Source organism: Delphinus delphis, chromosome 16 (assembly GCF_949987515.2).
Source record: "Delphinus delphis chromosome 16, mDelDel1.2, whole genome shotgun sequence".
NCBI lineage: Eukaryota > Metazoa > Chordata > Mammalia > Artiodactyla > Delphinidae > Delphinus > Delphinus delphis.
Window position 1 is genome coordinate 78,450,030 of NC_082698.1, and position 15,103 is coordinate 78,465,132.

The 15,103-nt window shown below is 39.2% G+C and overlaps 1 protein-coding gene and 1 long non-coding RNA gene across 2 annotated transcripts in view; one reads left to right on the plus strand and one right to left on the minus strand.

Annotated features, from left to right (window-relative positions):
• Positions 1-15,103, plus strand: part of LYST (lysosomal trafficking regulator) — a 177,242-nt gene that overhangs the window by 139,592 nt on the left and 22,547 nt on the right. Inside the window, exons 43-46 of the mRNA XM_060035027.1 lie at positions 2,629-2,769; positions 5,512-5,729; positions 12,654-12,884; positions 14,894-15,083. Of these exons, the coding sequence (XP_059891010.1) occupies positions 2,629-2,769; positions 5,512-5,729; positions 12,654-12,884; positions 14,894-15,083 (780 nt within the window). The remainder of the gene's footprint in view (positions 1-2,628; positions 2,770-5,511; positions 5,730-12,653; positions 12,885-14,893; positions 15,084-15,103) is intronic.
• LOC132440039 (uncharacterized) lies at positions 1,679-12,711 on the minus strand. The gene is made up of 3 exons (XR_009522484.1): positions 12,630-12,711; positions 9,503-9,674; positions 1,679-1,984 (listed from the first exon to the last, which is right to left on the minus strand). It is a non-coding gene; the product is annotated as an uncharacterized lncRNA (long non-coding RNA).

Genomic DNA, 15,103 nt, shown 5'->3' on the forward strand with positions numbered 1-15,103 from the left:
TTCACTATTTAAAAATTAATGTCATTCACATAGCATTAAATTTACCCTTTTTACCCTTTTAAAGTGTATGCAATTCACTTTTTTATAATGTTCAACTTAATAATTATTTGAGATCACCTAAGTTATCTTTGGCCCCTAAAGGGGAATATGTTATTGTCAGTTGTTCTGACAACTGAGTGAGTTGTAAGTGGTTATAGGAGAGCCACACTGCCACCTTCACTATAGTAACTGTCTAGTTAATCTTCTACCTCGGCATTTTCAGTGGCAGCCCTCAGGCCTGAAGATGACTTAGATAGAGATGAAGTTACTGCTTTGCGTGCAAACAGGGACACACTCACCTATCAGTTTCCAGTGAGGACCATGGTACTAGTCCTGTAGTTGTTCCTCCTGGTGCCCAGAATCCTTTATGGAATCATCCGTTCATTTACTCAACCCTTCTTGAACTTCTGTATATATTTATACTCACATGCAACCTCTTGGAGGAATGAATTTTATAGACTGTAGACTACTTGGTCTATAAAAGGGGCTTTCTTATATTTGTCCCTCTGTCTGTACACAAAACAAACGTTCTGTATGACAGCTGTTCAAATATTTGAACATTACTGCCCTGTCCCCCTTCTCCTCTCACTCTTGTTTATTCCCAGGCTAATTATCCTTAGTTAATTTGACATCCAGTTGAGAGCTTCCTATATGCAAGGCCTTATCCCAGCTGCTGCAAGGAATACAAAAATAAATAAGACAGTTCTGTACTTAGTAAAGCGTTTAAAAACTCATATTTAAGCCATGTTTGCTCTGGTTTCCAAACCTGTCACTGCTCTGCTCATCTTTCTGGACATGTTCTGATTTGTGAATGCTCTGAATAAAAAGTGGCAGTCGGAATAAAAAGGAATATGTCAGATGTGGTTTGGGATGACTGCAGTGTATAACAGAACTGTTACTGCCCTCCGTTTCTTTTCATGTAGCCCAAGGATATAGTAATATCCCAGTAAAACTCCCAACCGACTATTATGCTAGGTTTTCCTCATTGTGTATTTAAGAATGATTAAAAATAAAAAGAAAGAAAACAGGGACAACCTAAGTTCCCATTCAGTTTCTTCTGATTAATTTAAAATGATGTGTGATGGCTTTTTAATTTATTTCTAGACTTCTCATTTAGTCCAGGGTTTCTCACCTTGGCACTGTAGTCATTTTGAGCTACATATTTCTTTGTTACGGCAACTGTCCTGTGCATTGTAGGACATTTAGCAGTATCCCTGGCCCCCACCTACTAGATGCTAGTGGCATCCCCTCCCACCCAGCCATGAGAACCAAAAATGTCTCTAGGCATTGCCAAGTGTCCCCTGGGGGACAAAAGTGCTAGGTTAACAACTACCAGTTGAGTTCATACATGTTCTAAATTATAGGAAATGTAGTATTACTTTTTTTTTTATTAAGAAGCTGCAGAGAATTTAAAAATCCCAACAGAAACCTCGGTGTGCTTCTCCTGTTCCACAGTTCTGTAGTCTCTACTCTGGATACTGTGATTCCATCATAGCCTCACAGAACTGCCTTTAATTTTTCTGGATGCCATTTAGATTAATAACTTTTTCTCCTGAGTGAGTTAGTAAACATTTCTTTAAGTGGCCCTGCCTACTTTCTGAGAAAAAAAGAAATATTTATAAACCTAATTTCTCCCCAGATTTTATTTAGTGCCCAGCCAATGCTGACTCAACAGAATAGATGAGAAAGTAGTAATAGAAAATGTTGCTCGGCAAAGCAGGTCAGGCTTGCGGAAGATTTAGCATATTTTTAAAAAATTGTGCCTTGCTTGATGCTGAAATTAGTCTCTAACAGTGTCCAGATAAAAAGATGTGTTCAAATTTCAGCAAGTTGAGAGGAGTTTTGGATGGTACAGCATGGTTCTGAAGAAGCATCCATGCTGCTGCTGTTTTCAAGGGCTGGTCTTTAGATATCATTTCATATTCTAGGGTAGAAAGTCTGATAGCTGTTGACAGAAAAGACAGGGTCAAAACTCAGTTCTCGATTATTAATAGTGTTCACCAGAAAAACTTAACAAAGGAGTAAGTATTCTTAGTTTTATTTTCATTCATAGGAAATTTTACTTAATTTTTTAGGTTAGAGTTAGAACATCTAAAAAGTAATGCTCCCCGCCCCCAAAAAAAGAAAAGAGGGAAGAAAAGAGGTAAAGAAATAATCTTGCTTCTTGATGGGGGAAAAACCTTATTTTACCTATTTGAACTTTAATTTTCCTTCCTTATTCTTTCATTCAGTAAATAAATGATTATCCAGTTCCTAGAATGTGCTCGGTATGGTTGATATCCCAGGTCTCTACTTTTACGGAACTTTCATTCTACTTGGGCAGACAGTAATCAATTAAACAAATAAGTGATATACATTTATCTAGTTATATGTACTATGAAAGCATAATACCGATTAAAAATAACATAATGCAGTCACAAATTATGTAGAGAAATATTTATTTTCAAGAACACGAATAATCTCTTTTAAACTATGGACAAAGTGAACATCATTTTAATCTTTTTGAAGTAGTAAAAATGAATTAACTGTAACAAGTTTTAAATGGAATCAAGTCTTTGTGTCTTAAGTGTGTTATTTGTATTTTTTCAGATCAGAGTTTTGACATCCCAGACAGAACTTTTCATTCTACAAACACAACCTGGCGTCTCTCCTCTTTTGAGTCCATGACTGATGTGAAAGAACTTATCCCAGAGTTTTTCTATCTTCCAGAATTCTTAGTTAACCGTGAAGGTATAACAGTAAACCGTTTCTAATTTAAATTTCTGAGTGTTTGTACTTACTTTATAATTTTCCAAAAATAAAAATACCTTTTGTAAGTCCTAAAATTTGAGTCCCCAAATAAGAGAAATACCTTTACTTATTAAGTATATAATGTTATTTCCAAGTGAGCTTGAGGATGTTAAATATTTTATAGGACTAGGTATATCTGGAAAACTGTAACTTTTAACTATTAAAAGTATTTGTAAACATGTATTTTAATTCTGCTACAGAACTTGCTTTATTATTTTCTCTGATTACAAAAGTTATAATATGCTGATTATAAAAAAAGTCATGAATTTATAAAGAACAATGTAAATTAACCAAAATCTCAATGATTTTATGAGGAATGACCAAGTTAGAAATAAAACACTCTAACTAGAGTTATGTAATAATGAAAAGGAATACTAGAAGGTAAAATCTGATTTTCTGTGATGCCAGTGACCGACAATCTTGGTAATCTTACCTGTTCTTTAATGTAAGATCAGTTAATCCTTTACAGGGTATCTTTGGGTCATTTTCCTACATTACTTAATTTCATATTTTTATGTGACCTTTAGGAAATACATGAAATTGAGAATTATATCTTTAGAGAGGTTAATGTTGGACAAATGACTTCAGAATTTTTTCCTATATTAACTGGCCTCTCTGGAGTTATTTAGAGAATCATTAATAAATCTGTGCTGCTAATTACCTGGAACAAGCTTCATAGTGTTGCCCAAGCGAGAAATGCCTCAGTGAAATATCAGCACCTGCAGCTGGGGGTACCTGCCTTGTGGCTTTCAATCAGGGACTCATTTCTCTGTCCAAAAACCACATTCCTCTGTGGTTTCTTATATGTATGTTCCTGTTATCTATGGCTGCATAGTGAATAACCCCAATACTTAGTGACTCAAACCAACATTGAATGTATTATCCATCACAGTTTTTGCAGGTCAGAAATTCAGGAACAGCTCAGCCAAGTGGTTTTTGTGGTTTTGGCTCAGGGTCTCTTGTGCATTCAGATTGGCTGGAGCTGGAACATCCAGGGGAACAGAGCAGCACGGGGCTGGTGGGCATCTCTCTCTTCAGGTAGTGTCCATGGTTTTCCATGTGGTTTCTCCACATGGACTAGTGTGGACTTCCTCACAGCATGGCGGCCTCGGACACCCTACTTGGCAACTCAGGGTTCCAAAGGCAAGTGTCCCTAGAGAGATGAGCAGAAGCTGCATGGCCTTTTCCAGCCTAGCCTTGGAAGTCACACGGTGGCACTTACACTGCATTCTGTTTGTGAGGTAGTCACAAGTGCCTGCCCACATTCAAAAGGAAGGAGCATAGACTTTGCCATTTGATAGGGGAGCAGCAAGATTCTAGAAAAGCATGCACAACAGCAGGTGGTGTTACAGCCATTTTTGGAAACGATAACTTGCTATAGCATACGTCCTGCTATTTCCTATGAGCATTTCTATAGGCCTCTCATTGTACCTCCAGGCATCTGCTCTGGGTGAACAGTGTCTACCTCTGTGATGTGTCCCCAGAGCACCAAAAAGCTGGGAATGATTTGAGTTCACAGAGACCCCCTGTGGCTCAACCCCTCCTAGCTCAGCCCTTAGATGCCTCATCACCATTGATCAATCAGTAAGTCTCTGCTGCTTCCCCTGAAGCCGCCGCATAGAGTATGGAGGTGCTCAGCCAGTACATCCTAACGCTGTCACCCTGCAGCTGTCTGTTGGATGACTGCTGGGATTTTTGAGGTGACCCTCACCCCCACCCCGTATTAATTTTATATAAGCCCTTAGTTTATATTTTATATCATATCATTTCAGAGTACTTCCAAAATTAGTGAAGATCCTTCCAACTGTTTTCACAAGATCCAGAAGTAGGCAGACAGCAACTTAATGTTACATGGAGCATAATTAGCTTTTAAGAGGTCTTTTTAAATTTGGATTCTGCTATGGTGTTCGGATTTTCTGTCCATTAAAAAAAAAAAAACGTAGCACAAAAAAAGGTTCTGTTCAAAGGTAGCATTTCCTTTAGGACAATTTTTTAAAGAAACACTTCTGAGATTTTTGTTTACACTAGCAGACTAATGAGGCAATTAGATAATACCTTATTTACATCACAGAAGAACCCTCTTACTCAGTGTGTTAGTATAATTTTGTTGTCCACAGGAATGCTTAGTGGAAGTGAAATCAGAACAGACCTATAGATTTACCATAAAATTAATAGACTAAGACAGTTCATTCTAGGAATGTGTATACTTTGTATTCGTTGAGTTTTTAAACTACAGAATGCTAATACTTACTACATATAAGTAGTCTTGAATTTATTATATGTTAACACCAATCATTCAGAAATGCTTATACAAAAGCCTTCACTTTATTTTAATCAGGTTTACAATTGAGATATTTTCTCACTTGATGCATTTGAAGATTTGATAACTGGAATATTGAAATTAGTGGGCAATGATTTTCTGCTTGTTTTTCAATATGCTATAAAGCGGTGGAAGGGTAAAGTTGAAAGATCTCCGATTCAGTTAGGATAGATAGCGTTAATCCATGTAGCTCTGTGAGGGGTAAGTCAGCAGGTGAGCAACGGTGTCACTATCCTCTCGCTGCTCCTTCTCCAGGTTATAGCACACAATAGCTGTTTCTGTGAACTCTTACGATCTGCTCAGTGGGCCAAAGGAAGCATGCTCTGGGGGAGATAAACATTGATATTACTCTTCTCTTTTAGGTTTCGATTTTGGTGTACGCCAGAATGGTGAACGGGTTAATCACGTCAACCTCCCGCCTTGGGCACGTAACGATCCTCGTCTTTTTATCCTCATCCATAGACAGGCTCTAGAGTCTGACTACGTGTCCCAGAACATCTGTCAGTGGATCGACTTGGTATTCGGGTATAAGCAAAAAGGGAAGGCCTCTGTCCAAGCCATCAATGTTTTTCATCCTGCTGTAAGTGACTCTTTTAAAACTCTGCATTTATATAAGGTAGAAGGTTAGACTGTTTCTTTACAATACCCAAGTTATCAAAGAGAATTGACAAAGACACTAAACTTGCCCAAGATTTTTCAGGTTTTATATTTCGCCTCTTTAAGAATAACTAAGATACTATCTGTCAGGGGTTCCCCAAGACCATCCCCAGGTTGGATGAGGACTTAACAACTCAGCATATAGTTGTAATTACAGCTAAGGTTTATTACAGTGAAGGGTACAAAGCAAAATCAGCAAAAGGAAAAGATGCACCGGGCAAAGCTGGAGGAAACCAGGCACAAGCTTCCAAGAGACTTCTCCCAGTGAATCACAAGGAACTCACTCACTTCCTCCAGAAACAAATTGTGACAGCACGTGTGATGTTGTCTACCAGGGAAGCTCATGAGGGATGCAGTGCCAGCGTTTTTATCGAGGACTGGTCCTGTAGGCACCCTCTCTCTCACAAGTCCTGAAATTCCAGCGTCCAGAAGGAGACCGGTATTCAGTATACACCACACTGTTTGTACAGTTTAGGTGCAGTGAGCCACTCTTATCAGGTAGAGAAGGTGGGAACTCTCTTGAAATCCATGTTCCCAGACACCAGCCAAGGACCACATTTGCAGGCATGCCATCCCAAGGAGAGCAGTTCAGGCCTGCCACGTAACTCTTTTCTGCATACTGTCCTGTGTATCAATACATGTTCTATTTTTAAATGGCCTCATTTTTCCTTATTGCACGAGCAATATATGTGCCTTGTTAGAAAAATGTATAAGATACAGACTGCAAAAGGAAGAAATTTTAAAATCAACTTTGATATCATCATCCAAAGATAAATATCAAACCACCTTCTAGACTTTTATCTATACATATGTATCACTCCATTTATATAATATTAATACTATTTATTCCAAAGTATGGCTATCCAATAATTTATTTAACCAGTCCCCTATTGTTGGATATTTAGTTAGTATGCATTTGCTATTAAAACTAATATTCCTCAGATTATTTCTTTATGTAGCTCTTTACTTCTTCAAGATAAATTCCTAGAAGCAGAATTGTTACACCTCAACATATGTTTTTTAATGTTGTTAGATAGTCTACCTTTTTTTAAAAAAAATCTATTCAGAAAACATTTATTTTGCTAGGCTCTAGGGATACGAAGGTGAATAAGATTCACATAGGGAGGGAACATATATGAATGGCCAGTAAGCAAATGATAAAGGTGCTGGCATCTTTAGTCATCAGGGAAATGCAAATTAAAGCCATGATGAGTTACCACTTTATATCCTTGAGAATGACTGAAAGTAAAAAGACTAACAATTCCAGATATTGGGTAGGTGGAATACTACTCAACAGTGAAGAGGAATGGATTTCAGATGTCTGTGACAGCATGGATGAATCTCCAAAACATTTTACACTGAATGAAAGAAGCCTTACATAAGAGTACACTCTGTATGAATCCACTCCGTTTACATGAAATTCAAGAACAAGGAACATTAATCTCTTAGTGGTAGAAATCATGGGGAATTTATCTTAAAGATGGTTCTTTATTTCTTTAAGATAATTTCCAATCGAATTGCCTCTGGGGAGTAGAGTAGTGACTGCCACAGGTGTACCAGGGAACTTTCTGGGGTGATGGAAATGCTCTATACCTTGATTTGCATGATGGTTGCATGGGATGGTGCTATAAAAATCTGTATTGTTTTATTGTAAGTAAAATATACCTCTATAAAAATGTATATAAAATTTTTATAAGTTTTAAAGACTGAGGTATAATTTTTGAACTTTGTTCATATTTGATGCAAAATGTAACTTTAAAAGCAATTAAGAATTTGGACATTAACCTCAATATACTCTGTGCCTATAATACTGGGACAAATTTTCGCTTGTTCTCATATAAAATTCACATTAAAAGTATCTGCATGCTGAAATATACCATTTAATTCTCATCTTACTAGATTTTTTTCATTAATTCTTTGAGACTTTAGAGCTTTAAAAAGGATAGAGTTTATACCATCGTTCTAGAATATTTAAATACAATTTATTTATTTATTTTGCTGCGCCACGCGGCATGTGGGATCTTAGTTCCCTGACCAGGGATCTAACCCGTGCGCCCTGCAGTAGAAGTGTGGAGTCTTAACCACTGGACCACCAGGGAAGTCCTGTTCTAGAAATTTAATAAAACTCAATTCATGGGACAAAACTAAGTGTCACAATTAAGCACATAGTCTCTAAATCCACAATTGAGTTCAAATCCTTACTCTACCACTTACTGTGTGACCTGCAGTGTGACCTTAACTTCTCTGTACCTTAATGTACAAATTTGTAAAATGTGAACAATAATACCAGCCTCATAAATAAGAAAATGCATACGGGGTAATGTCTGCCATCCAGTTAAGTGCAAATAAATGTTAACTTTGTAAAAAGGAATGTAGGGGCTTCCCTGGTGGCACAGTGGTTAAGAATCCGCCTGCCATTGTAGGGGACACGGGTTCGAGCCCTGGTCCAGGAAGATCCCACATGCCGTGGAGCAGCTAAGCCCATGTACCACAACTACTGAGCCCATGAGCCACAACTACTGAGCCCACGTGGCACAACTGCTGAAGCCCGTGCATCTAGAGCCCGTGCTCCGCAACAAGAGAAGCCACCGCAATGAGAAGGACGCGCACCGCAACAAAGAGTAGCCCCCACTCGCCACAACTAGAGAAAGCCCGCGCACAGCAACGAAGACCCAACGCAGCCAAAAATAAATTAATTCATTCATTAATTTAAAAAAAATAGAAAAAATATTTTAAGAGGAATGTAAAAATGCCTTTTGATCTTAATTCGTCATTCACCAATATATGGGGTTCACTAGAAACTGATACCACAGAACGTAAAGATACTAATTTAAAGTAAATTTTAAGAGTCTTGGATACCGGATTATTCCATTCTTCATTTGAATTTTCGAGTATATTAAATCAAGCAACCATTAGGAATGAGCCTGCTTAGATAAGCGTTTATAACAGGTATTTGAGCCCTTGTGGTCGTGCGAGGGTGGTGGCGAGGGGAGTGGATGTTGAAGATTAACTTCTGAAGAATCTTTGAAACTTTCTCTTGGTATTTATAGAGATGTTCTATGCAGATATAAAACTGAAATTTGCTGACTGATTCAATGCTAAAAGCTAAATTACACAAGCGTGATGCACAAGCATGACAGATCTATACCCAGCTACTGACTGCTAGCTTTAAAAATAATAAAGTAAGTGCACATCACCCTCCATCTGACTCTAACACTAAGAAGAAAAGTGTAACAACACCCTTCATGTTAAAAAGCTTGCAATTTTCACTGCTGCTCTTTCAGATCCACTTACAGTTTTCATTAGAACCTAAATAATAGTCTCTTAAGCTACCTACTAACATTCTATCACAATTTCATTTTTATATACCTTTTCCTATGTATCACTTTGGACAAATGACTTTTTCAATAATTTAGTATTACACGTGAAGTCTTATATATATATATATATATATATATATATATATATATATATATATATATATATATATATATATATATATATAAACACTAGGTGGGAAAGAAAAGGACAGTGACAGATCCTGAATTTTTACTCCTTTTCTAGACTGATTATTGCCCTAACCCCCTTTCTCTCTAGCTTCACGTCCTAAGAAAGGTGACAGCATGGAGGACACCAGTCGCGTGCAACATTAAGTGTGCCAACCTCTCTGCAGTGTTTTGGTTGAAGATGGAATACCTTGACTTTGTTTCTCATCCAGTCTTCTGCCCCTTGCCGGGGAGGTGAAGCTGTCCCGCTTCCTCCGTTGACAGCTTTGCCTGGTTGGCTGAGGGAGGCTGGAAGGATATACATCACATTACAGCCTTCTCACTGCCAGGTTCTAGTCAGGTTCAGCAATGTATGTGGAAACCTGCACAGCAAACACAGAGAGAGGGAATCAGAATTCAATTATTCCTCTCCAAGGATAAATAAAGCATGGATGAGTTGCTCTTGAGCTTACAGGATGGAAAGCACAAAGACTTTGCTTGGGTTTCAGTGATGCTGGTGTTTAGAATCCTGATTCTTCAGCCCAGACAGGAGAAGAGATACAGACCTACAAAAATCTAGGTTCCTTACTAATGTCTCTGTATGTAAGAAAATATATCTCAATAGTTGATATTCTTAGACATCTTCAAGATGGGGTAGCGACACAAAGTCATCCTGTGACACCAGCCATTGTGTTTTGAGAGGAATCAGACTCTTTCTTTGAGCATATTCCCATCAAAGGACAAAAGGGCATTTGGATATCATGTAATTTCAGGCAGACACAGATGGTTTTGAACTTCTAGTTCTCATTTTTAGGAATTGAGAAATTGAGGTGGGGCAGGTTCCCCTAGTTTTCTTCAGTCTTCGTGTTGCCATATAGCTGCATTCTCTCGTCTCTTTTGATTTTGTTGACCACTTGAAATGATTTTGACCAATTCCCTGACTCTAGTTTTCTGACCAATATCTGACAGGCAGCCACAGAAAAAATAGAGCCACCTACTAACCTACTTGCAGAAGCTATTTTGGGTCAACTGAATTGAAAAACCTGATTATTTTTCATCAACTCTCACTGAAAGACAAGACCAAAGAAAAACCTCATTTAGTTTTTCTTTTTTTTTAATTTGAGGTATAATTGACATACATTATATTAGTTTCCAGTATACAGCATACTGATTTCGATCATTTGCAAAATGATCACCGCAGTAAGTCTAGTTAACACCCACCCCATACGTAGTTACAAAAATTTTTTTTCTTGGGATGAAGACTTTTAAGATTTATTTTCTTAGGAACTTTCAGATCTGCAGTACAATGTTATTAACTGCAGTCACCATGCTGTACGTTACATCCCAGGACTTACTTGCTTTACAGCTGGAAGTTTGTACCTTTGGCTCCCTTCACCCGTTTGCCCACGCCCCACCTGTGGCAACCACCAATCTTAGGAGCTTGGTCTTTTGTTTGTTTAGATTCCACATATAAATGAGATCATACTTATTTGTATGGTATTTGTCTCTCTCTCTGACTTGTTTCACTTAGCATCATACCTTCAAGGTCCACCTGTGTTGTGACAAGATTTCATTCTTTCTTATGGCTGAGTAATAATTCCATTGCATGTATTTACCACATTGTCTCCATCCATTCCATTGGTGCATGCTTCGGGTGCTTCCATGTCCTGGCTATTATAAATAAGGCTGTAATGAACATAGGGGTGCATGTATCTTTTCAAATTAGTGTTTTCAAAATACCCAGAAGTGGAAATGCTGGATCATATGGTAGCTCTATTTTTAGTATTCTGAGGCACCTGCATACTGTTCTCCACAGTGGCTGCACCAATTTACATTCCCACCAACAGTGCAGAGGGGCTTCCTTTTCTCTACATCCTCGCCAACGGTTGTTATCTCTTGTCTTTTTGATACTAGCCATTCTCACAGGTGTGAGATGATATTTCATTGTGGTTTTACTTGCATTTTCCTGATGATTAGTGATGCTGAGCATCTTTTCATATACCTGTTGGCCGTCTGTATGTCTTTTTTGGAAGAATGTCTATTCAGGTCCTCTGCCCGCCCCCCGCCATTTTCTTTCTAATTTATTCCTTTATTTATTTATAATATTCCTTTGCAGAAAAGGTCCATAATTTTTCCCATTTTTTTTAACATCTTTATTGGAGTATAATTGCCCTACACTGTTGTGTTAGTTGCTGCCGTGTAACAAAGTGAATCAGCTATACGTATACATATATCCCCATATCCCCTCCCTCTTGCGTCTCCCTCCCACCCTCCCTATCCCACCTCTCTATGTGGTCACAAAGCACCGAGCTGATCTCCCTGTGCTATGCAGCCGCTTCTCACTAGCTATTTTACATTTGGTAGTGTATATATGTCAGTGCTGCTCTCTCACTTCGTCCCAGCTTACCCTTCCCCCTCCCCGTGTCCTCAAGTCCATTCTCTACATCTGCGTCTTTACTCCTGTTCTGCCCCTAGGTGCTTCAGAACCATTTTTTTTTTTTTTTAGATTCCATATGTATGTGTTAGCATACGGTATTTGTTCTCTTTCTGACTTACTTCACTCTGTATGACAGTCTGTAGGTCCATCCACCTCACTACAAATAACTCAATTTCGTTTCTTTTTATGGCTGAGTAATATTCCATTGTATATATGTGCCACATCTTCTTTATCCATTCGTCTGTCGATGGACACTTAGGTTGCTTCCATGTCCTGGCTATTGTAAATAGTGCTGCAATGAACACGGTGGTACATGACTCTTTTTGAATTATGGTTTTCTCAGGGTATGTGCCCAGGAGTGGGGTTGCTGGGTCGTATGGTAGCTCTATTTTAGTTTTTAAGGAGCCTGCATACTGTTCTCCATAGTGGCTGTATCTATTTACATTCCCACCAACAGTGCAGCCCCTTTTTAATTAGATGGGTTTGCTACTGAGTTGTGTAAGTTCTTTATAGATTTTGGATACTAACCCTTTATCAGATATATGATTTGCAAGCAATTTCTCTCATTCAGTAGGTTGTCTTTTCATTTTGTTGATGGATTCCTTTGCTGTGCAGATAAATGAAGTCTTATATGTTATTCTCTTAAATTAAAATTAATTTTATAAACATACCTAATTAGCACCAGTCAAGGTGCATTATTTTCATTCACCCATTCAGAAGCATTGATCATTCCTCTTCTGATCTCAATTCCTATTCTGATTATTAATGATTGTTAACCTGTTCAAAAACATTTTAAAATCCTTTTCATTTGAAACAGAGAAGAGTAAACCATTGCCTAGAGAATAAAACAAGTTGTTGTTTTCCCCTTCAGTGTTATCGCCAAGTCTTGCTTTTTACATACCTCTCGTTTTCTTTTATTCTTCAGACGTATTTTGGAATGGATGTCTCTGCAGTTGAAGATCCAGTTCAGAGACGAGCACTGGAAACCATGATAAAAACCTACGGCCAGACCCCTCGTCAGCTGTTCCAGTCGGCCCATGCGAGCAGACCTGGCTCCAAGCTCAACATCGAAGGGGAGCTTCCTGCTGCCGTGGGGTTGTTAGTGCAGTTTGCTTTCCGGGAAACCAGAGAACAGGTCAAGGAAGTTCCCTATCCGGTATGTCATTTGGATTTCAATAGAATTCAGCAAAAACTGGCTCAACTCCTGAGCCGTCAGGTCCCCTCCCAGGCTCTAGGGGCAGGGAAGTGAGTAGCACAGTCCCGGCCTGAAGGTGAGTGCCAGCCAGTGAACACAGATGCCTGCACTACGTTCTGTGTGTAGGAAATGCTGCGTTAGTGCTACGAAGAGAGCACTTCGGGAGCTCAGGGCGGATTGTAACCTCCCTGAGGGTCGTTACTGGGGAGAGCCTCACCAGGCAGTGACATAACAGGCATTGCAAATGAGAGGAAAGGAGACATCCAGGACTCGGGAAGAGGCTGAGCATGGCTGTGCCAGTGCAGACATGCCTAGCGTGGTCCTTCCTGGTTATTATCTTCCAGCAGAGGTGCTGACCAGAAGTGTAAATGTTTGGGTTTACAATGAAGGGGGAAATCGTACATGTTTTTTTGGCCCCTCCAGGTTGTAATGATTAGAAGTATTGCCTCTTAAAATGGGAAGTAGGGGGCTTCCCTGGTGGCGCAGTGGTTGAGAGTCCCCCTGCCGATGCAGGGGACCCGGGTTCGTGCCCCAGTGTGGGAGGATCCCACATGCCGCGGAGCGGCTGGGCCCGGGAGCCATGGCCGCTGAGCCTGCGCGTCCGGAGCCTGTGCTCCGCAGCGGGAGAGGCCACAACAGTGAGAGGCCCGCGTACCGCAAAAAAAAAAAAAAAGGGAAGTAGGTATAATTTTTACTCTGAAATAGAAAAATAAAGCAAGCAAGCCTTAAGAGTAAAATGGATTCTAATCCTCAACTAAATTCTTCATTATAAAAGCAGCAAAGATGGGAGATTGTGAATTGTGAAGTGTTACAAAGGTTTGCAGAAGGAAATCTCAGAAAATGAAAAGGCAAGGGAAAGAGGTTGTGAAGGTCTTGGAGATAAAGTAAAGCACGGATGTCGAACTGCAGTCGTCTGGGAGCCACTTTAAGAGAACATGGTTTTTACAGATCTTGCTTTGATAGTCGTTTCTTATAATAATGCTTCTTCTTAAATACACTAAAGGTAAAACACAAATAGAACACTAAATGTAAGTTCTTTATGCTCAGAGCTCATATATATCAAATTTGCATGTTAAATACAAACAAAACTTATACAACTAGTAAAAATGAAATTTAAATTTTAAAACATCAATAGGAGAAACAGTGTTGTTTTGCTGAACCCAGACCACCAGTGTTGTGTTTCATAGTTGAAAGCTGTATTTTTTGTTTTGTGTTTACTTGTCAACGAAACTCATATGCTTTTGAAGCCTTACAAATCATTTTAGTCATTGTCATTACCAGAGTCATTATTTTTAGCTAGAATCTATTATTTTAACATGTCAAAATAACAGTACGTCCCTGAAAAGTAATAAATGCCATTTAATTTGCCACTATACTTATTGCTCATTAACTAGTTGAAGTTGGCAAGTATGAAGGACCTGAGCAGTATGTCTGTTTGCAGTGGGAATGTGTACGGACCTGCCTCCTCCCACCCCAGGACCTTCGCACTGGCTGTTCCCTCCGCCTGGCGTGCCCATCCCCAGATAGAACCCCAGTTTGCTCTCTGTTTCAGTCAGATGTCTGCTCAGACATTATCTCCGCAGACAGTCTTACCCGACCCCCGTGTCTAAACGGGCAGCTCTGTCACTCTTGGTCTTCTTCCCCTTCTTTGACTTTCTTCATAGCACTTGCACTAGCTGACATCTTATGTATGTATTTGTTTAGTTGTTGTCTGCCCTGCTACCCAGCTATCAGACAGCTCCACGGGCACTGGGACTTCATGTGTCTTGTTCATCACTGTGTCTAGCAACCAAGAACACATATTTCCATATGCTAAGCACGGGGGAAGTAAAAAATTATAAAATAATTCTTGCCCACAAAGGGCTTATAATCAGGCTGCTTTCCCTTACTCTGTTCGGAGTTTAAATTAGAAGTGATTCTATATTTACTACCTTTTTTTAAATTGTACTTTTTACTTTCCTCGGTTGTAGAGTCCTTTGTCATGGATAAAAGGCTTGAAGTGGGGGGAGTATGTCGGTTCCCCAAGTGCCCCAGTACCTGTGGTCTGCTTCAGCCAGCCGCACGGAGAAAGATTTGGTTCTCTCCAGGCGCTGCCCACTAGAGCAATCTGCGGTTTGTCCCGAAATTTCTGTCTTCTGATGACGTACAGCAAAGAACAAGGTAAAATCAAACATGAAAAT